The sequence below is a fragment of the Crinia signifera genome, chromosome 3 (genome assembly GCF_055691185.1).
Source record: "Crinia signifera chromosome 3, ASM5569118v1, whole genome shotgun sequence".
Lineage (NCBI taxonomy): Eukaryota > Metazoa > Chordata > Amphibia > Anura > Myobatrachidae > Crinia > Crinia signifera.
This window is the reverse complement of record NC_139219.1, coordinates 114711919-114737102: the sequence shown is the minus strand read 5'-3', so window position 1 is coordinate 114737102 and position 25184 is coordinate 114711919. Positions and strand designations below refer to the sequence as shown.

General features: G+C 43.5%; 1 protein-coding gene across 1 annotated transcript in view; it reads left to right on the top strand.

Moving 5' to 3' along the window:
- The window catches only part of LYST (lysosomal trafficking regulator), a 574932-nt gene that overhangs the window by 334208 nt on the left and 215540 nt on the right, over positions 1-25184 (top strand). Inside the window, exons 29-32 of the mRNA XM_083176391.1 lie at positions 11379-11518; positions 13318-13524; positions 15787-15963; positions 24066-24169. Coding sequence (XP_083032517.1) covers positions 11379-11518; positions 13318-13524; positions 15787-15963; positions 24066-24169 — 628 coding nt within the window. The remainder of the gene's footprint in view (positions 1-11378; positions 11519-13317; positions 13525-15786; positions 15964-24065; positions 24170-25184) is intronic.

Sequence of the window (25184 nt, the reverse complement as noted above, 5' to 3'; positions counted from 1 at the left end):
GCTGTGTCCGGCTGGCTGCTGCTGCGGCTGGATGCCGTTAGCGACGCTGGTCCGGCCACATGCCCCGCCTCCCTCCGTCCTGCTCCACACGGAGCAGCACTGGCCACCAATGTTTTATTTTGTAAGCCAGTAATATATAGATTGCTGGCACATGCCAGCAATCTATATATTTCTGGAACCACTGGGCACCAATGACAAACCTAAGCCAGTAATATATAGATTGCTGGCACATGCCAGCAATCTATATATTTCTGGAACCACTGGGCACCAATGACAATCATAAGCCAGTAATATATAGATTGCTGGCACATGCCAGCAATCTATATATTTCTGGAACCACTGGGCACCAATGACAATCATAAGCCAGTAATATATAGATTGCTGGCACATGCCAGCAATCTATATATTTCTGGAACCACTGGGCACCAATGACAATCATAAGCCAGTAATATATAGATTGCTGGCACATGCCAGCAATCTATATATTTCTGGAACCACTGGGCACCAATGACAAACCTAAGCCAGTAATATATAGATTGCTGGCACATGCCAGCAATCTATATATTGCAGGCACCACTGGGCACCAATGATTTAGTTATTAGGCAGTAATATATACATAGCTGGCACTGGCCAGCTATGTATATATTACTGTCCACCATGGGTTAAATTGAGCCGACACATAGCACAAATGTCGACGGCTGCGGGATTTGTACGCACCACTGGCCCCTCCCCCACCTTTTATTATGTGAAAACAACTGTGGGTGTGCACCTTTTTATCCCTGAAAAGCCCATTAAAGTCACAGGCACTCATTTGTGTTGTAAAAACGTTTTGAAGAGCTAAAATGTTTTACCTGCAATGGGAATGGTACTTAAATGGCATTTAAAACTGTAATCTGCTGCAGTGGGAATGCTAAATACCGTTTAAGATTACCTGTAACTTAAAACGGGTCTGCAGTGGGAAAGCAGCATCAGGATAGTGAGGCCTCTGGTGGGGGAAGTTCCTGAACCAAAGTGGCTGAGTTCAATGAAGGATATGATGCAGCAAAGGTCTCCACAAATAGCTGCCGCACAGAACAAACTTAACATTTACAGCTGTCTGTGGAGGGTGTGACTAGTTGCTTCTTCCTCAGGTGTTAATGCACCACAAATGCACAGGCTTTTAGAAGTTGACTCTGACTCCGAAGAGGAGGAGGAGCAGGAGGAATCTAAGGAGGTGGAGCCGGTTTTGAAAGTGGTTTATCCAACTCAGTGCCTCAAACCTCTTATTGTGGCCATCAGAGATGTGTTACCGTACATATCCCTGCTAAGGAATCTGAGGTGCAGCAATCTTTTTTTTTTTTTTTTTTACACAGAAAGTGGCTAGTGTCACCTTTCCTGATTCTAAGGATTTGGATGACCTTTTCAGAAACGCTTGGGTATCCAGATTCCCAAGATACCCAAAAATCCAGATTCCCAAGTGTCCAAATTGTCCGAACCCCCCTTGCAGTCATTTCAAGGGGGCAGGATTCAGAATAAGTCCAGGGGCGCCTCTAATGCCGCTGGGGTTGGTAGGGGAAAACCGCATTGACCCACCACGGCCAGCTCCCAGGAGCAGAGTACTGGCTCTGCATCCTCCAAATCTTCAGCCTGGCGCCATACCTCAGTCCCTGGGGGAACTAACGGTGGGGGCGTGGTTGCTTTTTTTGGGTCCCGTCTGATGTCTTACTGCCAGGATTCCCATGTTTCGGGTCTGCCGGTTTCCCAGGTTATAATGGGATACGTTACTAGTGGTGTTCCAAAAGTTGGTTTAGACCAGAGTATTTGTAGTACCGATGGCGGAGGCTCAATGCACCCAATTCTGAACCTGAAATCACTGAACCCGTATCTAGGAGGTTTCTATGTTGAAATTCAAAATGTAGTCCATGAGGGCACTAATCTCCGGCCTGGAAAGGGGGGAGTTTCTGACCTCTCTGGATATCAGGCATATGTACCTGTGCACCCCTATCTGGCTGCCCCATCAGGCCTGTTAAAGTATCATTACCAATTCTGTCACCTGCCTTTTGTGCTGTCCTCAGCACCAAGGGTGTTCACAAAGGTGATGGTAGCGATACTGATGTGGATCAACATCATCCCTTACCTGGACAACCTCCTCATAAAAGGCAGGGTCCAGGGAACAGCTGTCAGTCAGCATTTCTCAGACCATTCAGCTGTTGTCCCAGCACGGGTACAGGTACAGCTGTCAAGGAGGGACAAAAAGCAGGGCCAGGCATGAAAAGGGACCTTCTTCAGCAAGGCCCGTTCTTTTATCCAGATTTATGACTGCTTCGTTTGTCAGCTTGGAGGTTGAGCAACTGATTTTGTCCAGGAAACATAATCCCTATTATTATTCAGGCTAGAAAGTCGGTGATGTTCAGACATTATAAACAGATTTGGAAAAGATATGTGTCATGGTGTGAATGGAGACTATGTTCTCCTATGGTTTTTTGACTGGGTCAGTTCCTGCAGACTGGAGTGAATATGGGGCTGCATTTGCCTCCATCAAGGTGCAGATATCAGCCTTGTCCATCTTCTTTTAGAAGAAGTTGGCTGTTACCAGAGGATCAGACGTTTTTACACTGCATTTTGCACATCCAGCCTCCGTTCGTGTACCGCCCACGGCTTCGTGCGACCTTAGGGTGGTGTTGACCTTTTTGCAGTCCTCCTGGCTAGACAGGTATCTGAATTGGGGGCTTTGACATGTAAGTCCCCCTATTTAAAGTTTTTCGGCCGGCAGCCGAAAACATCAGACACAACTCCCGGCGCTCCTGACCCGACTCCCAAAGTACCCCTTTCCCCGGACTCCTGCACCCTCATGAAGGTGCCCCCCCAACACCCCCACCTCTGGGGAATCCTCCGGCACCGGGTCTATGCTTCCGGTAGCACCCAGCCGGGCAGTGCCGCATAGACTGTGCCGCATAGCCTAGTCAGGGCTGTGAAGCCGCAGACAAAATTTTCGACTGAGTCCGGGAACCGCGGCCGCCCACATGCTGGATGTGGTGCCCGATCCCCTGCCCTTCTAAACCTGGGGGGTCCGCGCTGGTCATCCTGGACGGCGGATCACCTGCCCCAGCCAGAAGGCCCCTCTTCTACAGCTTCTGATGCCGCCATTGCGGCCTGTGCGGCCGGAATCCGAGGTTACCATCGGCAGTGGACACCTGCCTCCTCACAGGCCCACTCCTCATCTCTGGGTCCATCCTGGATCAGGTACATAATATGGGGGTACAAGGGGATTCCATGCTCCCCTTAATCAGTGTGTGGCCTGCACAGTAGGACCAGGTCATCCATGACCAGGAGTATCCAGATACCTATCCTGGAACTCCAAAGGCCATATATCCCCTTATGCAGCTGCTCCATCTTGTGGCCACACAGTGTAATTGCACTTTTCAGTACATTTTGCCCTTACTACATACCTCCACTCTCCAGGGCCTATTATATGCTTGACTGTTATTTGGAATAAAATGCCCGGGATGTGATATTTCACCCCAATGCCACCCATGCTCCACCCTCACCTACACATCTGATGAGACACTTCTGACCAGCATTAGGCTGACACCGCACCATTTACTTCTACTTTGCTGTAAATATTTTACTGAACCTTCTCAATTGTGGGTGTGTTGCCATCTAAGCAAAATAAAAGCTCCTCCAACGTACCTTTGGTGAGCTTTTTTACACAACCATCTCCGACCCAAGGCACTACGGGTAGATCCATGTCTAATATAGTACGGAATCCCTTTTCTACTACTACTAACCTGTCTGGTTCTCCTGTCACAACATCGTCAGCGAAGCCCGAGATGGCAGACGACGCTCCACTGACGGTTGGCACCATGAAACAACTACTCGCCTCCTTCAAGTCGGAGGTCTCACAAGGATTTAAATTGGCCCTGCAAAGCTGTCAACACACTGAGGATGCTTTTGGCCAACGCACTGACCATTTAGAGAATAAGTTAGACGAGGTAGTCACAACAAGCTCATCTCACTACACGATGACCTTCAAGTGAAAGTTACAGCTCTCTGTAGTAAGGTCGGAGATTTGGAGGACAGGTCCTGACGAAATACTTTGAAAATAAGAGGAATCCCTGAATCTGTGCCTAATTCTGACTTAACACAATTTGTTAACGATGTCTTCACAAAACTACTTCCTACAGTTGACCTTACTGACTTTCTTCTGGACCGAATCCACCGCCTCCCCAAAGCGAGAGCGGCTCCGAAGGATGCACCCAGAGACATCCTCATGCGTCTTCACTACTACCTCATCAAGGAACCGATCCTTCAAGAGGTCAGATCAGTGGATGACGCAGAGTCTATACTGGGAGAACTCCAGATCCCTTAGAAGATCCTTTACTCAAGTCACCAGAAGTCTAAGGCAGGCGAATATACAATACCGCTGGGGCTTTCCCACTCGCCTGATCATCAGACGTGATGGCCGCACCACGATTATGTCCTCCCGTGCCGAGGGCTCCAAATAATTGTCGTCCTGGAATTTGAACATGACCTCGGACAAACCCCGTCCAGTGGCAAACGCAGGATTTTCAGAAGGGGGTTTCCAGAGGGGCGGAGCAAAGCACTGAGATGGACACTTAGGTGACCCAGTATATGACTAGGGGATCAGAGTTCAGGAGGCAGAGCAATCTGCCAACGAGGATATAAAACTACATACCAGGTTTGTGGAGCTGGAGCAGTAACCAGCTGCTGGAAGGCTGATATCTCTGGTTTTGGTAACAGTAGAGACAAGCTAGTGTCCATCAAAGGGGGAGAGTCCCAGCTTTTGGAATATACCCTCAGAAAAACTCTGTCAGACAGAACCTGAAATATCTGACTGGGAAGAGCAATTAACGGGCTTGGATGGGGACCACTGCTTTGAAGTCAGATATCTCCGGTTTCCAAGGGCCGATTTTTAAAATTCTCATACCCATGGAAAGAGGGGACCCTCAGCTTTCAGACTAGGGTCCTTAGACTCCTGGGGGGGTTTCTGGGTACTCAGAAACCCCCCCTGCGTGCGTTACTGCCGTCTATATCCAAATTGCCGCAGGACTGGTCAGTGGTGAACGACATGTCCTGAGTGGTAACTTTTGTTGAGTCATGTTTGTCCTATTATCCCTCTGTTAGTCCCTTGCTTTGTCCTTACATTGTGGACTACTATCCCCGTTTTGACACTCTAGGTCTCTTTACATACTATTATAAGAAGTAGATGTGTTGAGAGTATATGTTTTCATTCATGCTTAATAAACTGTTTTTGTTTCTACCAGTTTATTGCCTAGTTACTTTATTATGTACAGGCCCTTAGTTTTAATTGTATATGTGACTACAAGTATCGGCAACGTTATATATTTTACTGTATTACTCACGGTGTTCCCAGCTATCTTTTAAGCTTCGTACAACACTGGCGGTCTGGTGAATGCTTATAAGTTACAAGTGCCCTGTTCTCCCTTTTAGTACTATATGGAGACGGGTGGCGTAATTCACTGCCACCTACCCCCCTATGTGCTACCACTTTCGGTGGCCCAATGCCGCTCCCATATGGTGCGCAATTTTGCTTTCTCCCATTTCTCTTTTTCATATTGACCTTATTGCCCCTTCCCTCTCTCCAATTCCCCCCTGAGGATTTCACTTGGAGACACACAGAGATGGACATCACTTTCTCCTCTCCCATAAAGTTTTTTGAGGACAGAGCAGAGCTCAGGACTCAACCGCAGTTTTTGCCGAAGATGGTTTCGGCGTTTCACCTTAACCAGGCGATTGTGGTTCCAGCTTGATCTGGTTCCTTGGACATTCCTAAATCTTTGGATGTTGTCCACACTTTAAAGATTTATCTTAAAAGGATGGCTGGGACTAGGAAGTCTAACTCACTTTTTGTGTTGTATGATGCTCTCAAAATAGGTTGTCCTGCTTCAAAGCAGTTGATTGCTTGCTGATACAGTTGACTATTCAGCAAGCTTATTCTTCGTCTAGATCTGTGGGCCCCCCTGGGCGGCTGCCAGTGGAGTCTCAGCCATACAACTTTGTCAAGCTGCTACTTGGTCTTAGAAAAACAAGTTCTATAGGTTTGATACCTTGGCCAAAGAGGATACCTAGTTTGGGCAGATGGTGCTGCAACCGTCTCATCAAGTTACCTCCAATTCTGGAAGCTTTGGGACATCCCCATTGTACTAAGTGAATCCCCAGTATCCTTTTCTCTGGGTCTATAAGGGATACTTGGGATTCACTTAGTGCAGTGTTTAGTGTGGCAGTAGTGTTAGGTACCTTTAAGGCTGTGGTCCCGGCTTTTCTCTTGTTTTTTTGGCTTTTTTTTTTTGGCCCAGGGTTTTTTTACAAAGAGCTCCGGGATTGAATTTTATTCTCGATGCCTAGCTGGGATTTTCTTTCAGGGGAGCTCTCCTTTATTTGTGCCTTATTAAAAAAATGGCTCACACACAGTTCCAATTTTTAAATTGAAGATGGCCGCGGTGAGCTGGTTATAGTTTGTAGTATCATCACCCCAACCAGTTGGGCTGGCTGTATTAGACAGTGCAAGACAGTGGGCAGACATTTTGATGGCAGAGGAGCAGCTATAAATAGCTTCTGAAGACTTGGAAGCCCTTTTGCCATGCAGAAGAGCTTTTAAGGCTGCTGCCTCCCAAGTGAAGATCACAGATGATGATGCTGGAGAAAGTGCTGGGGAGGCGGTGGCTATGCAAAAGAGCTTAAAGGCTGCCACCCACAGTTGAAGTTATAGAGAAATAAAATATTAAAACAGACTGTGTTGTGCATTTATTTTAATATTTCCTTTACATGTGGACTTATAGGTACCAGCAGCCCCTTAATGCCCCACATGCTGGTACTTGTGGATCTCCAATTATCAGCATGTCTTGCTTGTAGTCCCACTCCAATGGATGATATTACTTTTTACAGTAGCACAAGCTATCAACCCTGCACTCACTGCCCTGACCTCATGTACCCTGAAGAGGGAGGGCCCCTTTATTTAGCTGACTAGTTAGGGTGGATGAATTCTTTGGACTTGGGTGCTGTCAACTGTACCCGCTGTGGGCCTAGAATAATAGTAGTACCTCCCATTATTTAACTCATCTCCATATGACTAAGAAATTACATTTGATTCAGGTGTTATATTGGCACTTTCAGGATGTGAAGATACAAACTTATGATAGAAGAAATCTGCAAATCACAAAAACAAATCTGTAATGTATGGGCAGGCCAGATTGGTGAAACAATTTATCTCCGAAAAAAAAATCACAGGATCTGAGAAACAATTGTGTTAGCTGATGTAAGCACTCACGAGGAGAGCTCTCTCATGATGTGCTTTTCTTAGTATATATCTCTACCACCCTGATAATTGTCAGCGTCCTGTCCCCTGATGCATCTATTTACCATGAATTTGTCCTAAATTGCATTGTACTTAATTTGTTATTTTCTTTTTTTTCGCTCTTGTGGTGCCATATAAATAAACAATAATCATAATGTATGAGCACCTGAAGTGTATGTAGTGTTACTACATCTGTAGTAACCTTTAATGGAGAGCACATTGTTGCGTGGCCACTTATAAATGGTTAGACTTGCTGAGGTATTAGGACTTAAAGTAATTCTCAGTTTACATTTGGTTCTTTGGTTAGCTGACTGTGTTTTAATTTTTTGAGAGGTTAGTTTTTAAAGGATATAGGAAAGTCCTAGTTGGAGTTAATCACTTACTTGCAACCACACCATGCTGTGTTTTCCTTAACATGATCACATGTGTGGTCAGAAACAGCCACCTATGGCTGCCTAAATGGAATATTTTGTCAGCCAATGGTATCACATACTGTAGACTAACACTATGGCAAAACATTATGGCCACGCACAACAAGCCTGTGATACAGGGCTTTTCCATGGCTGCAGGTCACAGTGATCACTTCAGCAATGTCTTCAACCTCTGCTTCCTCAGCTCTGAACACGGACACCCAGGCATGCTCACAGTGATCACTCATCCATGGCTGTGGGAGCCTCAAGGGCTCTCTACAGCCTCACTTCACCTGCAATCTCTTCTCTCCCTATGAAGATCATGCCTGACTTCCAATCCCATTGATCTGTCATCCCTGGGTGCAGGAGCTGATAGGACTCAATTCAGCAACACCTGCTCTGCAATCTTTCCCTCATTATATGCATAGAAAATATCTGTAATATTTTAACACAGAATGTCCTCTGAATGATACTGTACTTACCAGATTTCTAAAGACTTCAATTATTTAACCGGTAGGGACCCTCCCATTATGAAAAAGTGAGACTCCGGTCCTCATTTTTGGGTAAATGTTTGCACACTTCTTATAGTACTGTAGGTTCTAGAATAGGTAAAGTAAAATAGCAAAAAAAAGCAGCGCTAATGTCAATTAAATCAATGAAAATTATTTATTGTCAATACTAAATATAAATATAAATAATGAAACACATAATGTTAAAAACAATAAATGAATGAATATTGGACCCAGTCAGTAGTACTGCGAAACGCATTGGTGTTTGTTGTTTTTTGGACCCATTGGCTCAAAGACTGTTCTTCTACACCAAAGGACAATCATCACCTGCTTACTGATCAGACACTTTTCGTTTTTGGAGGTCCCTCACCTTAATTGACATGGACACTTGACCACACGGAGCAGTGAGGACTCCCTAGTTGGCTAATTACACCTTGTGCCTTTGGTTGAGTCCATTTCAACTCTATCAGGATACCATGAAGTGGCTAATAAGGACTCCATCCCACATTTGGATCAGTGCAGGTCAAAATATCCATCATTGGTGACAATAAGCATTGGGTCCAATAATCATTCATTTATTGTTTTTAAAATTATGTGTTTTATAATTTATATTTAGTATTGACAATAAATAATTTTCATTAATTTAATTGACAACATTAGCGCTGCTTTTTTTGCTATTTTATTTACCTTTATCTTTTAGGGAGCTGACTGCTCCCACAACCTTTTCACTGGCACACATCTCCTAAAAGGACAGTGATAACCACATTTCGATCAATATAAGACTGTGTATTGGCTGCACCTTTCCTGGAGTATATATTGATCCAGGGTGGCCTCTGCATGAGGGTATCCACCAGATGAGTTAATTGGACCAGTCCGAAACAACATACCGAGTGTATATACAACTGACCCTATACCAAACCATCCCTATAAGGGGAACATTTTTTGGACGGATTAGCGGGGTAAATACCCTAGAACCCTTAAACCCTAAGCTATCCAATCATATATATGCGGACTAAAAAGTTCTCTGTACTGATTGAAACATTGTGAAAAAGCCCTAAAGCTACAAAGCACCTCTGAACTTTAAAGGACTTAGTGCTTAACGTCTTATCGGAGTTATCCTATTCAAGAAAACTATGGAAATTGTATCTATGCCTCTTGCGAACCCCTGATGAAGTCCTGTGTAGGGACGAAACGCGTTGGGATCGTCTATGTGCTGTTATGAATTATACCACTGAACTTTTTATGGTCTGAAACAACCACTACTGTTGTGTGGAACAAGAGACATTTTAATAAATTTGTATGAATTTTGGACTTTTCTTTTATTGTTTTGAAATCTGAGTTAAGGCTATACAGACCCAATTACTAAAGGTCTCAATAAGGGGCGCCAACTTACAACTGCCATCTATATATATATATATATATATATATATATATATATATATATATATATATATATATATATATATATATATATATATGGTACTTGTTTCTTATCACGGCCACAATCGCGGGCATCGTGTGCCTTAACTTTAAGGCACACGATGCCCGCGATTTCCTTTGAAAAAAACAGTACTCGGGTACATCGTGTCGGTCGTGTGCCTCGCGACCGACGCGATGCCCACGATTTCCCCATAGGCTTCAATGTTAAAATATTTTAACATTGAAGCCTATGCGCGCCCGACGCGATGCCCCCGATTTCTCCATAGGCTTCAATGTTAAAATATTTAACATTGAAGCCTATGCGATGGACCCGATTTGTCCATAGGCTTCAATGTTAAATTATTTTAACATTGAAACTGAGTCCATTTAACATAGTAAAAAATGGGAAAAGGCCGAATAAGGGCCATTTCTCATTGGCTATGGCCCCGGCATGTGTGTAAAAAATAATGGCCCCCCATTGTGGCCGCCACCCCCACGATCAACGCAAACCCGAAGCGTGGCGAGCGCAGCGGTGCGCGTCCTCCGACCTTTTCATTCCCCTACTATCCACGTCAATGTGGAGTTGAGAATAGATTAGTGTGGCGAGCGCAGCGAGCCACCGAGTCCGAAGCGTGGCGAGCGGACGCTGATACCTGTGAAGCCCGCAAGGGGACGCAGGGAACTGTGAAGGTATCAGCGTCCCCTCGCGGGGCTCGCTGCGCTCGCCACGCTTCGGGCTCGGTGGCTCGCTGCGCTCGCCACACTAATCTATTCTCAACTCCACGCCGACGTGGATAGTAGGGGAATGAAAAGGTCGGAGGACGCGCACCTCCGTAGTAGTCTTCTGAGTAGTCTTCTGTAGTCTTCTGAGTGAACCTCTCCGACCACTGATTGTAGATTGGTAGTGGTCCTATCTGAGATGGGTCCGTCGTGCTGGCAGGTAGCAGCTTCTATCCCCAATCCTCTACGCGTTTCTCCGCCTTTTGCTCCGTCAGCGGCTTCGCTCAGAAGACTACAAGCAGGCTCCCTGTTGTTTGCCCGGATGCCCACTTAAGTAATATCCTATTGAATGTGCACATTTGAATTGAATCAAGGATTGTTTTGCAAAAGCTACCGGTACTAACAGAGGGATAACTCCAATAACTTTAAAGCTATTACTAACCCTCCATTACTGCTACCTAACTGCATGCTGCTACTAATTATCCCCATTAACACTTACAAGGGGTTCACCTGAGGGAAGCTTCATTTCAATATATGTTTGTTAGTCTTGTTTGTCCCAATGTTGGCCACATTGAAAATTAAATATTTTTAAATTGTTATTCAAATTATGAAATTGTTTTAATAAATTCATTAATTATATTAAGCACAGCGCTGTACCACTCTGTTTTTTTCTTGTCCACAAATTACTAGGGGTATGGTAAATCCCCTTAGGTATTAGCTGCAGTGCTTAATATCAATCAGAACCTTGTTTCTGTCCCATCCTGGGATGTGTAGTTCATTAACATCTGGAGGGCCGGTGTTTCCCAGCCCTGGTCTTAATTGTGCCACTGCATGCATGCCATGCGATGCGAGTCTCAATGCGATCTGATCGCATAAGGACTCGCATAGCACGGCATATATACCCATGTGTACACACCATTACTCAACTTTATCTGGAAATCAGTTGCTGAAAACATGTTTTACCTTTACAAATCTGACATGATTTTCCTTTTATGTTTGTATTAGACATCTCAGAAAAAAGGATATGTCCAGAATCACAATTAGAATATTCTGAAGATGATATGCAATTGAACGTTTGCCATGTTAAAAGTGAATTTCAAAACGACATATTTAATATAATGGTTGAAGGAATCAAATTATCATTGGTATGTATTACTTTACCTATAAATGATGCTTGTATGTAAACCGCATTGCTAAAATTGTAATGTGTATCTTTGTATGTATGCCAAAATAATCAGTTTTCCCTGAACTCCGTAACAATTCATGGTGCAGAAGTCCATCCAAAATGTTTTTATTAGAATTCAAATAAGCCAGTGTGCTATATTTATAAATATTTAATGTTCAATCCCTCAATTTAACATGTATTAGAGGAAGGCGTATTTCTTTAGTGTAAAACTATAGCTAGAGACTATTCTAATGTTGGAAAGCTTGTATTGTTACCTTAAAAGTGGACTAATGGGCAGTAATTAGAAATATCCTACTGAATTTTGTCGGCTTAAATATGTTACCGAAGATGTGTCCTCATACATCTAGCCTAAAAACGCTATGCAGGGTGAGATGCCAGGTCCTGTTCTAACGTTTGGCTGTTTTTTTTTTTTGTTTTTTTTTTGTTTGTTTTTTAGAAAATGCATCTTTGGCAGTGCCAGTAGGATGCTTGTGTAGACTGCCGATTATTTTGATATGACAATTATGTTGTGAATGCCTGATTGTGTATGCCTTCGGTCTACGGAGCAGAGCATAACTTTCTTGTAAAAAGCTGTGGCTGCTAAATTACAGCACTTTATATCTGTGTGAGAATGAATCTCTGAATCTGTGTACACAGTACAAGTGTCATATATCATCATCCGCACCATTACCTTGTGCATTCTAGCTGTATTGCATTGCATGAAAGATGCATTTTTAGCAATATATAGATATCAAAAGTTAGAAGATTATCATAGGACCTTGCATGAAAACTGCAGAAAAGATGATTGAGGATGTATCTGTACTGATCAATTATCCATGCCTTGCTCCATGGTTATGTAGCAGGATATGAAAGTCAACATAAAGTATGGTTAAGAAAATGTGACTAATAATATTGTCAAACAGGCTACAGTAGGTCAGGACTAAAAACAAGTCAGTTCCAAATGAAAAAGGTTAAGAACAGTTCTAGATTGTGGTAAGAAATGTGGCATTAAGCAAACAGTTTCTAATAGATGGGGAGGTTTGGACTTCTGTGTGTGACTCCCCTAATGAATATTCTGTATCATGCTAATTATTTATTACACAAGATTAGTTTGAAAAGGATGTGAAAAACTTTGTTATCCATATTAATCTCCTACTCCTACTAGCTACCCCAGTTTTAACCCTTTGAGTTACAAGTTAATTTGTCAAAATTGGTGTGAAAATTAGCAAGCAAACATTTGTAGTCTGCATAATGACCCGTAATGCTTTACATATATAGGAAATTAAACTTTTTTTGAACATTTTGTATTTGAATTTATATAGCAAATGTGAGCGACACTGGCATTTTCACCTGATATTTGGCATACCTCTTACAAAGATGTTGACACTTATTTTGCGCATCTCTCATAGAGATGTTGGCATTTTTAGCAGATATTTAGTGCATCTCTCATAGAAATGTTGGCAAGCAAAGGGTTGAGTGGCGAAGGTAATTATGCTATTGGAATCTTCATAGCAGCGCAATTTCTGGTGCTGAATATGCTAGTTTGTTAGAGATTGGGGCTTGTCTTGTGATGATGGGCAGTCTCATAATGTGTGAAGACTAGAATGGAAGCAAACGGAAAGCCACTGGGGAAGAAGAAATGGATTTCTCTGTTTTATTTATTTTTTTAAAACACAACACACAATAACTTTGAAGTAGAACATGGTAAAAAAAAATTATAATGTACACATGTAAGGTTGTCCTTTTTTTTCTGCTGGTAAGAGAATTTTTTTTCTGCAGGGTTCAAGTAGAACTGGTTCTCCCAAGCATCAATGGAAAACCATTTTACTCTTGTGCAATGACACATTTCGCATTCAACTTGGAAGGCTTTTGGTACATCTCTTATCTCCATCACAACTTTTTGGGGATCGGAAAAAAGTCCTTGAACTAGTTAATGAATCGAAGCATCAAGACATTTTAGCAGAATGTTTGAGTCCAGGTTTGCAAGTAAGATATTTTTTCTGTAGTGTTTTGTTATTTGAATATGATATATGTTATGCATTTGAATAAATAAGAAGATATCTACTATATGTTAGGTTAAGTAGGAATTTTTAACATGATTATTAAATATGCAAAATTCCATGAATGACTATTGTCATGTCACATATATTTGAAACTAATTCAAATTATAAGCATTACAAACTATACACACAAAGCCACCAAAGTACATATGTTAGGCTAATATGGTTTTATTTTACTTGTTCATCCTTCTCTTTCAATCCATGTATCTAAGAATATTTCTGAATAATCCTTACATAAATAGATGGTAATTCTAACCTAGTTTTTAATATGTCCAGGTGCCATGGCAGCCACTGTTGATTCAAAACTCCTCTGTAGAATAATACCTGATATGCACCATAGATTAAAGCTGGGTACACATTAGGCGATTTTTCTAAATTATATTTAAAATAACAATTTTTTTAAAGATATTTTCGTGCTTATCGCATATGCACATTCATGTGGGTCATTATCAACTGTTGTCTGTACCTGCAGCTTAATCCTGACTATCTCATCACTGACAGTATGATCCTGGATGTGGCCACTGAGTGGGATTGTTAACGGTATTGTTAAGTGTATGAGCATTATATTGTTTGCCATGGAGTTCCAGGCAGTTCAAGGGAAAATCGTTAACGATATCATTCATAAACAATATCACCTAATGCAGTGGTCCCAAACTATGTGCCATGGCACCTTGAGGTGCACTTGAGCACTTGCAGGGATGCCTTGGATTGGTGGTCCAGGACCAGTTAAAACAATTTATGGTCAATGTATTAGGCAAAACCAGTGTTTGTGGCTTCCATTCATAAAATAAGTGGACAAACAAGTGAATAGGCTCCATCATCACATAACTAAGGATTATATATAAACATTATTCACTTAATTTAATATTTTGTTCTGAATTTCTTTTGGCCTAGGGGTCCTACAAAAAATATCCAGATACTCTTCGGGGCTCTGATTCAAATAAGTTTGGGAACCGATGGCCTAAGGTGTACTCTATTTAAATTGGTTGGAAATCTTGGCAGATGCATTTTAAAGCTGTTGATATCCACCAAAAAAAGTAACACATTTTTATATATATTACCATATACGGCAGGTCAGAGCTACAGATTTGGAATGTTAGCCCTATTATTTATTTTTACCAGTTATTTATATAGCACAAACATTATGCAGCACTTTACAGAGAATTCACTTCATTCCCTGCCCCATCGGATCATGCAATTTATATTCCCTACATGCACACATTCTTGGTAGGGTTCATTTTGTCAGGAGCCAATTAATCTACCAGTATATTTTTGGGAATGTGGGAAGAAGTCCTCGCAAGCACCTGTAGAATATACAAACTCCACACCGATATAAGGCCATGGTGGGAATTGCATTCATGACCTCAGTGCTAGGAGGCAATAATGCTAACCACTGTGCCTACTGCGAATCACACATTGAAGTATCAAGAGCCTGATTTAGTGGGGTATTCAATGTATGACCATATTTCCTGCAGGCGGAACATCGGCACACACCTATTCAATGCGTCTGCAGATCAGCGAAAACGGATGCGATTTAAACAATTTTAGATCCATTGTCGACAATGCAGATTCTACTTTTTAAAACCAGAATCTCTATTGGCAAAAATGCCATTTTTTTCTGATCCGAGGGCTATCAGACCGTAGGAAAATTTCCGATGGTGAGATAGATTGAATAGGTCGAATGTAATATTGGCACTGATTGAATACCTCCTTAGTGTTATTTAAGTGGACAAGCTTTTAAGATGTCAATCTAATTACAGTATATGTGGGAAACCACAACACAAATAAAATCAAAGTAAAAACCCACAAATTGTTATCAGGTAATGTATTCTAGGAAACTTTTATGCTATTTTAAATAATGGGGGTGATTTTTATGAAATTCTTTATTTTTTTTGAAAGCTATTATTCTTATGGTTAAGGGCTGTTGCTTTATTTAGAGCATGTTGTATTGAAGCCTGTGAAACATTCTTTGACAAATGAACTGGTCCTTTTAAAGAAGTAATGGTTAAAGAATTATATACATACTTGAATTTTATTTTTTGGATGTACAGCATCATTTTCATTGTATTTTTTAAGGAAAATTAATAAAATGGGCATGTTAAGATAAAGGAAACAATTGAGAGAGGATTATGTAGACACCAGGGAAACAATCATCGCTATAGTAATCTAATTATTTTTTATATTTTAGCATGGACCCAAGTTGGCTCTGTATTTGTTTGAACTAATGCATAATCACAAAGAAAAATTAACTAAGGAAGACCAGGCCATGGGAGCTTTGTTTATGAGTGCATTAAAGCAATCTGGTTACAAATGTATCCCTCCAAATGTCCCGCTGAATTTGGACCTAGTTAAAGCTGCCAAAGAGGTATGGTTGTTTTATTGTTAGTTTGTTTTTTCTCATTTTGGGTTTGCAAATACATTGATGGCTTCTATATGTTAGAAATTATTATGCATGTATATGTTTATTACAGAACTTTCTTTACATTGGACACCAGTAAAGTTAAAAATATACAAAGTTCATTAATGTGACTGCAATATCTTTCTTGGATCCTTTTGATCAAGTTATAAGTATATTATTTTTAGGCCAAAAAGGTAGCTGGATAACTAAGCTAAGTGGGCGGCACAAACATGTGGCACATCTAGGACTGACACTGCAGTGGCAGACAGGATGGCAGTTTTAAAAACTGGGCCCCAAAGAGCACATAATGCAAAGAAAAGAGGTGCAAGTTGTTGTATTAACAGGACATGCACAGTTTAGCAGACCAATCATTTCATCGACAGGGCCTGCCACAACTTTGGCTGAAATGATTGTTTTATTTGGGCCCACACATAAAAAAGATACTCTGTCTACTTTATCGGTCCAGGGATGCCCTTTTTACTGTATTAGGCCAGGAGTGCTGCTAAAGTCTGCTGTATCAGTCCGTGCTTGCTGCATGCTGATAGAAATGGAGGACAAACAATTGAAAGATCAGGATCCACTTCCTACTACTAGTGCTGAAGCTTCTGCCATCAGTCATGACATTGACACTGCAAGTCCATCAACGTCATCTCCTTAATGTCAAAGAGGGCATGAAAAAAAGAAAAATTGGTAATAAAAAAAATGTTAGCTGACAAGAAACTTAAAATTGGCAATGCGCCATTCACATTAGTGGTAATGAAATGCTAAGGCCTTGGGCTATGTTTATGACTGGTGGTTCAGCTTCTCATAATGATGGGAGTCCTCCCCACTGAAAAAAAAAAAAAAGCTTGTTAAAGCACAGGAAACAACTGTGCGTTTAGAGATATCACAAGCCCCCAAGGACAGTCCAAGTGTGTCTGAAGTTGGATGAGAGATATTGGTGTAGCTGGCGCTGAGGAGGAAGTTGACGATGAGGATTCTGATGATAGGGATGTGGTTTTTTTAAATAAAGGAAGTGGAGACAGTTGTTGCCATGGGAAGAAAACGCATATTTTCATGACTGTGCAAAATCCACCTCTTCTGTTTTGAATTATTTATTTCTCTTTCAATGGTCCTGGTGACACAGCTCAACATTGGGATGTAGGAGGGTCCGCAGGAGCCAGGCACCTATCCTAAAGCTTTTGGAGGGTAGGCTCCTCCCTTCTGCATCCCAGATTCCTCAGTTCGTGTTAGGTGCCCACTGGAGTGGGTGCTATTCTAAAGGGCTGCTGGAGCAGCCGAAAGATTAGAGTTAGTTAGGAGTTTTTTATTTTATTAACTTTTACACTAGCTAGGTAGGCACAGTGTGAGGATTCTCACTGAATCCTCACACTGACAGCGCAGCAGGAGCTGACAGAAGTGCGTCCTGTCAGCTCACTGTGCACAGGGGAGACGCTGTCTGGTCTCCCTGTGCAGCGCTTACAGCTTCTATTAAGAAGCTTCCTGGGCTCCGGAGCGTTTTGAAACCGGCTTCACGCTAGGTGGGGATCATGGGGGACAGGCGCTCCGTGATAACGGCGGCCATTTTCTGCGGAGCTTACACACTGAGCTCCTATATGAGAGGACAGCAGTGTGTTACAGGCATGTTCCAAGTGGTCCCCAGCAGAGGGGGAGACACTGGAACTTGGAGATCCTGCAATGGGAGCGGCTGTCTGGGGGTGGTTGGCGCCAAAAGCCACGGACCCCACAGCAGCAGGGACTTGGTCTCTTCCCTCACTCTGTTTTGGCGCCATTCGGAACGCTTGCTGACAGATCCTGGCAGAGTGATTGGATTTCCTGAGCATCGTTTCCCCACTTCTGAAGGCTTCAGACAGATAAGTGACTGAGTACATTGGCTCTGTATAAAACGCCTGTACAGTGTGCGCTGTGACTGTGTTATTTGTAGAACATCATGTCTGAGCAACAGTCTGTGGCTTTGGGGGAGGGAGCCATTAATGCATTGAGCGCTTGCAGTGTTTGTACACTGAAATTTGCCCCTGAGCAGATGGCCAAGGGGGGATTGTGTATTACTTGCTCTGCTGTGAAACCCATGGGGAGTGAACCCCAGAGGGTAGAGCAATCGGAGCCTGCCCTGGGCAGGTCTGTGAATGCCTTAGTGCAATTGCTGGACAGGCAGAGTGATGTGTTGGTAGCTTCCCCGAGACCTAGTTCATCATCTCAGCAGTCCTCTGGCTCCTTGCCTCTGACCCAGGTAGATCCTAGCTTCTTACAGGTCATGCAGGATACTGCAAAAGGGATCAGCAGGTTTAATGATTTGTTAGACAAATTTGATGGTGATACTGTGGGGACCCCTAAAAGGTCTTACTCAGTGCCATTGCTTGTTGCTGATGAGGAGGGAGAGTACACCGACATCCCCTGGGATCAGGGTGATGATTCTGAAGAGTCCTCAGCCTCAGGGGTGGAGGACTTGATTACTGCTGTTAAGCAGGCTTTGAATTTGTCTGTGGAGGATAAAACTCCTGCAAAGGGTGTTTTTAAACGGCAGCGTAAGGAGACTGTTACCTTCCCTGCGGATGAAGGTTTACAGGATCTATTGGAAGGGGCTTGGAAAATGCCCGATAAAAGGCTGCAGATGCCTAAGAGATTTTTAAGTCTATACCCCATGCCTGAGGCTCATGCAGACCTCTGGGAAAAAGTTCCGGTGGTGGATGCTTCTGTGGCTCGGCTTTCTAAAGCCACGGTGCTACCTGTCCAGGGGGGGGGGGGGGGGGCAGCATTTAAGGACCCCGTAGACAAAAAGCTGGAAGGTAACCTCAAGGCAATATTTGAGTGGGTATGCTTCACTGTACGCCCGCTTATAGCATCATCCTGGGTCTCTAAGGCCCTGATTGTGTGGGCCAATGACCTGTGTACAATTTTACATGCTGATCCATGTGTGTTGCTGAGAAGCTTAAAGCAGCTGAGGAGTATGTCCTTGAGGCTGAGGAGGAAGCTCTCAAAATTGCTTCCAGAGTTTCCACAGTGTCTGTCAATGCCAGGAGAGTGCTTTGGCTTAAAGCCTGGGAAGCGGATAATGAATCTAAAAAGGCCTTAGAGGCTTTAGCTTTTAAAGGAAAGCTGTTGTTTGGTTCAGAGCTGGAAGAGATTATTAAGCAGGCCACGGGAGGCAAAAGTACCTTCCTGCCGGCTCCTGCAGCTAAACAGGCCTCAAGGTTTTCTGAGGGGGTGCGTCCTTTCGTGGACAGTCTTTTAGGGGAAAATTTCAGTCCTCCAGGGGAAAGGCCCCTAAGTCAAAGTTTGGGTCCTTTAATAAGAAACCAAGCACCAAAGGTGAGGACAAGCCCTCAGCATGACTACCCGGGAATTATCCCGACGGTGGTCAGAGTGGGGGGGCGTCTGAGATGGTTCAGGGACACTTAGGCATTGTTGGGCCGGGATCCTTGGGTGTTGGACATTATATCCCAGGGTTACAGAATTCCCTTCAAAGGTCTTCCTCCGAGAAGATTCATTCCTACACCACTACCAAAGGAGTCTCGGCTCCGGGCTGCTCTTTTGGGGGCGGCTCAATTTCTCTTAGAGAAGGGTGTGGTGATCCCGGTCCCTCGAGCGGAGTGGAAAAAAGGCTTTTATTCCACACTGTTTTTGGTGCCCAAGTCAGACTGGTCTTTCAGACCAATCTTAAATCTAAAGTCTTTGAATCTCCATCTGTGGGTAGACCATTTCAAGATGGAATCTCTATGGTCTGTGCTGCTAAGCTTGGACCAAGGAGAATTTTTGGCGTCCATGGATGTTCAGGACGCAGATCTTCACTTCCCTATCCATCCGGAGCATCAGGCTCTCTTGAGGTTTGCGATAGGAGACCTCCATTTGCAATTTCAGGCGTTGCCCTTCGGTCTGGCCACAGCGCCAAGGGTATTCACCAAAATTATGTCTGTAATGGCGGCTGCTCTCCACCTGAAAGGGATCACGGTGATTCCGTATTTAGACAACCTGCTGTTCAAAGCAGAGTCGGCGGAGAAGTTGCAGAGTCACTTGGCAGAGGCCATCAGTTTTTTGCAGACTCACGGATGGCTTTTAAACTTACAAAAGTCTCAGCTTGTGCCATCACAGAGAATCCAGTTCCTGGGGGTTGTCCTGGATACCCATCTACATCGGGTATTTCTGCCAGGGACATAGCCACCTTAGTGCGGGAGATCCTGGGGCCTCAGAGTCCATCGGTTTGGAGGTGTCTCAAACTGTTGGGGAAAATGGTGGCGACTTTCGAGACGCTACAATTTGCCAGGTTCCACTCTCGAGTTTTTCAGTGGGACATTCTGACGTCTTGGTTAGGAAATACTCACACCATAATGTCAGAGCACATAGTGTTGTCTCCAGAGACATGGTCTTCTCTGCAATGGTGGATTCCCTTCAGTGGGGTCGGTCTCTGCAGTCCTGGGACTGGCTGGTAGTGACTACCGACTCCAGTCTCAGGGGCTGGGGGGCGGTGGTTTTGGACCTACGCCTTCAGGGCTTATGGACCTCAGAGGAGTCTGCCTTGCCGATCAACATCCTGGAACTGCGGGCTGTGTGGAAAGTGAAATCTCTGGCAGGAGAAAGATTGCAGGGCCTTCCTTTGAGGATTCAGACTGACAACGCCGCGGCTGTGGCATACCTGAATCACCAGGGAGGCACACGCAGCAAGCTGGCCATGTGGGAGGTTTCCCGGGTCAGCGATATTTATCCCAGGGGTGGAGAATATCGAGGCCGATTTCCTGAGCAGGGAGGAGCTGCTGGAAGGGGAATGGAGCCTGAACCCACAGGTATTTCTTCAGATTACATTGAAGTGGGGAACTCCGGATGTGGACCTGATGGCATCAAGGTTCAATCATCAGGTGCCCAGGTTCTATGCCAGGATGAGAGATCCACAAACCGAAGCAGTGGATGCAATGACTATCCCCTGGGAGGGGAATCTGCTTTATGTCTTCCCGCCATTTCCAATGCTGGCGAGAGTATTGAAAAGAGTCCAGTCCCAAGGAATTCCGGTGATTCTAGTGGCCCCAGATTGGCCAAGAATGTCCTGGTACTCGAGGCTTCAGAGATTGTCTGTGGACTCGTGGCGTCTACCTCTGAGGTCAGACATGTTAAGCCAAGGGATGTTCTTACACCTGGATTCAGCTCGGCTAAATTTGACAGCTTGGCTATTGAGACCGCCATCTTGAAGAATAAGGGGTGCTAGGAGGCTGTGGTTAACACCATGGTGAAAGCTAGGAAGTCAGTGTCTTCGCCAAACTATTATAGGGTCTGGAAGACCTATATTAGGTGGTGTGAAAGGCAGAAGTCGCACACATCGCGATTTCAACTTTCTAAATTGCTGGAGTTTTTGCAGGATGGCTTCTCGTCTGGGTTAAGCCTTCAGTCACTCAAGGTACAGATTTCGGCCTTGTCGATTTATTTCCAGAAAAGGATAGCATTGTTACCGAAGGTGCAAACTTTCCTGCAAGGGGTTTCTCGATTGAAACCTCCCTACAAACAACCAGTGGCTCCATGGGATTTATCGCTGGTTCTGGAGTGTCTTCAAAAGGCGCCTTTTGAGCCGTTGAGGTCGGCTGACCTTAAGTTTCTTACATGGAAGCTTGTATTTTTGTTGGCGGTTGCGTCAGCAAAGAGAGTATCGGAGTTGGGAGCATTGTCATGTAAGTCTCCTTTCCTTATATTTCATGATGCCAGGGCTGTTCTGCGAACAGTACCCCAATTTTTACCAAAAGTAGTCTCTGCTTTTCATCTGAATCAGGAGATAGTTCTGCCTGTGTTCCAACCCCCAGAGGGTTCAAGAAAAAGGGAAAAATTGAGGAATTTGGATGTTGTGCGCGCCTTGTTTGCTAGTCTTGTATGATGTGCACAAGACTGGTTGGCCTGCCTCTAAGCAGACCATTGCTAGGTGGTTGCGTTCCGTCATTGCCTTTGCATATACTAAGGTTGGAAGGCCTGTGCCGGCCAGGATTAATGTGCATACCACCAGGTCGGTCGCCACCTCTTGGGCGGTTCGACATGGGGCCACAGCTGAGCAGGTTTGCAGGGCCGCCACTTGGTCATCTGTTCACACTTTTGCCAAATTCTATAGGTTCCATGAGTTCGCGTCAGAGGACGCATCATTCGGGCGAGCAGTGATGAGAGCTGCAGACCTGAGCGTACCCACCCAAAGGACCGGCTCTGGAACGCCCCAATGTTGAGCCGTGTCACCAGGACCATTAAAAGAGAAAAAGGGATTTTTGTAAGAACTTACCGTTCAAATCCCTTTCTCTGATATGGTCCTGGTGACACAGCGATCCCTCCCTTACGCTCAGTAAGTATGCCAGTGTTCATGATGTTTCATGTTCTATATGGTTGAGAAGTAATTTTTTGAAATTGTGCATATAATATGTGCAGGCGTTTGTACTGAGTTAATGTATTCCAGTGGCTTTGAAAGATTGAACTGAGGAATCTGGGATGCAGAAGGGAGGAGCCTACCCTCCAAAAGCTTTAGGATAGGTGCCTCCTACATCCCAATGTTGACATGTGTCACCAGGACCATATCAGAGAAAGGGATTCGAACGGTAAGTTCTTACAAAAATCCCTTTTTTCTACCCAAATCCAGACAAAAATATCAAGCCATAAAGCGCTGCGGGATATGTATGCGCTATATAAAAAACTGTTAATAAATAAATGTAGCCTTTGTAAAGCCATAGTAAGTAGTTAGGACATCACCCACCTAGAAACATCCTCCTTTATTTGTCACTTGCAGTGCATTCTTCAAAACTCAAAAGTAATTGTCAAATTCAGAATCTTTCGGCTAACATTTTAAATAGTTCAGCGGCTCGGGAGGACTCGGGCGCCTGAACTCCTGAGTGCTCCCGAGCCCCCCGAACATCCCCGAGCCTGCCGCCTACGTCACTGCAAAATGAATGGCGGCTAGCGGCTGGGGTAGCGACAAGGGTCAGGAGAACTCCGGCATACGCCAGAGCACAGGTGATTGGGTGGGCTGGGGGGTGTGACGGGGGCTCAAGAGGTGGTTCACATCTGGACACCACTGGCACGCACCTATTCCATATTTGTGGTATGCCCGTAAATTTTCTGGGACAGCCTGCTGCGGCAGCGCAGCTGAGCCCGGAAAATTTACGCGCGCACCACCCAAGGGGTTAAAAAGACATCAGTCCATCGAGTTCCACCTATCTTACAATTATACTTTTTTCAAGGAAATAGAAGATGAGGCATTACAGCAGTCACCCAGTTGCAAAGCAGATTTACTGAAGCCATAAGAACTAAGACACCGAAGATCAAGTTGGCTTAGAATTGCTTCAATTCTTCCCAGAGGGTCCATCTGGGTTATGGAACAGAGCTCAGAAATAGCTAGTACAGTATACTTCATTTTCCTTAATTAAATTTTAGTAGTAGTATTATTTATAAATAAAGGTAAATAAAAGATCTGCAGAATTATAAATTTATAGATCAGTAAGACGTAAGGGGCATACACACTGAGCGATTTTGTGCTCTTTTCTAAGCAATCTGACAAGATTGCTTAAAAAGTAAGCACAGATCTCTCCGTGTGTATACCCCAAGCAATCCCTGTGTGGGATCGGTGCGCGGTCCCGCACGTTTCTATCACCTGTCAGTGCAGTGCGGTGTCTGCGAACGCCTTTGGCACGGGTAAACTGAACAAGTGCATCACGATAACATTTGCGTACTAGCTACAGCGTTTGGTGACTGTCGGCCTAGACACTGTTGACCTAATGACCGGATACTAAATGAATAAGGTCCCTCTGTTGTTAAACTACATTGTAATGTGGGTTACTTTACAAGGTGTACGTTTTGACAGAATCATGCACAAATTAGTTTATTATTCTGTGTGTTAGAAATAGAAAGTTAAGAGAGTAAAATAATTGTTTTAAATGATGTGCGGCACACCCAAAAACTTAACCAGCCCCAGGCTCCTTGATTCTGTCCTGGATGAATAAATAAAGTGGACATAAATGTGAGGCCCCCCGGCTCTAGCATTTCCTCTCTGGCTAGTAAAATAGTTGCTTTAATGCTCAACTGTTTTAGAAACCGAAGTCTAACATAGTCAAACATTTTAGGAACAGAAAAAATATGAGACTGAAGAGAATACGAACAAAGCTGCTTGGAAAAAGAATACGAACAAAGCTGCTTGGAAAAAGACGATCTTAAATAATCAGCAAAAGTAAGAATCATTGTTTTAGACCTTTTTATGGTGTTATTTTGTATTTTTAAAACTGTTTTTTAAAACCATTCTCATTTCTGTACTGCTGCATCCTAATATAATTTTGTATGCTGCAGTTGTGTCAGCCATTCTCTGTGCACCAGATTCCTTGCTGATCATCTTTTTTGCAACGGTTACCCCCAAAAATGTGTCCTGCAAATGGATGCAGCAAGCTACTTCATGATACTGCACTGATGTAATTTAATATGCAACACTTTTATGTCTTTGTCCTACTAAGAGGGGTATTCAATGTTTCCCATTGTTTGTGATCTGCATATAAAGTATAACAGGTTAAAGTGCCCGTTTTCACACAGAATAGATAGATACGTATTCCATCTATTCAATGTTTTTTTTTTATTTTTTTACCGATTTTTATATTGTTTCTGAAAAATGGAAAATATGTGGATACTTAAATCCACTTTGTATTTCGGAGAAGCAATCGCTAAATCGCACATTTACCAACCATTTCCGCAAATGCACATTCAGATTTTATAGAGACGATTTTGCAGCTGTGAATCCCAGCCATTTCATGGTCAAAACAGACCGAATTGAATACTCAATTCCCATTATTTCTGCAGATCGGAAGTAATGTGGAAACAGTGAATACTCCCCTAAGCCTGAATCTCTATTCAGAGTGTTGTGATGCAGCAGCCACTGCTTATTCATGCCAAGGTCTGTTGTGCTTTGTATAAAAAAAGTGCAGTGCAGAGGCACACTGAATACTGACCCTGACATTTAATGTAGCTTTTATATATGACATTAATCTGAGCAACAAATGGTAATAACAGGTCCAATAAATGTTTTGCTGTGTAAACAAACTTGTATGGAAGTGTTACTTACCAAATTTATCAGTGCAGTCTTAAGGCCCCCATATACTACGCAATATATGTCCGATTTCACCCGATTATGGAGGATTGGATGAGAAATCGGGTGAAATAGCCCAAGTTGCGTATAACTTCCAATCTGTGGTTTCATG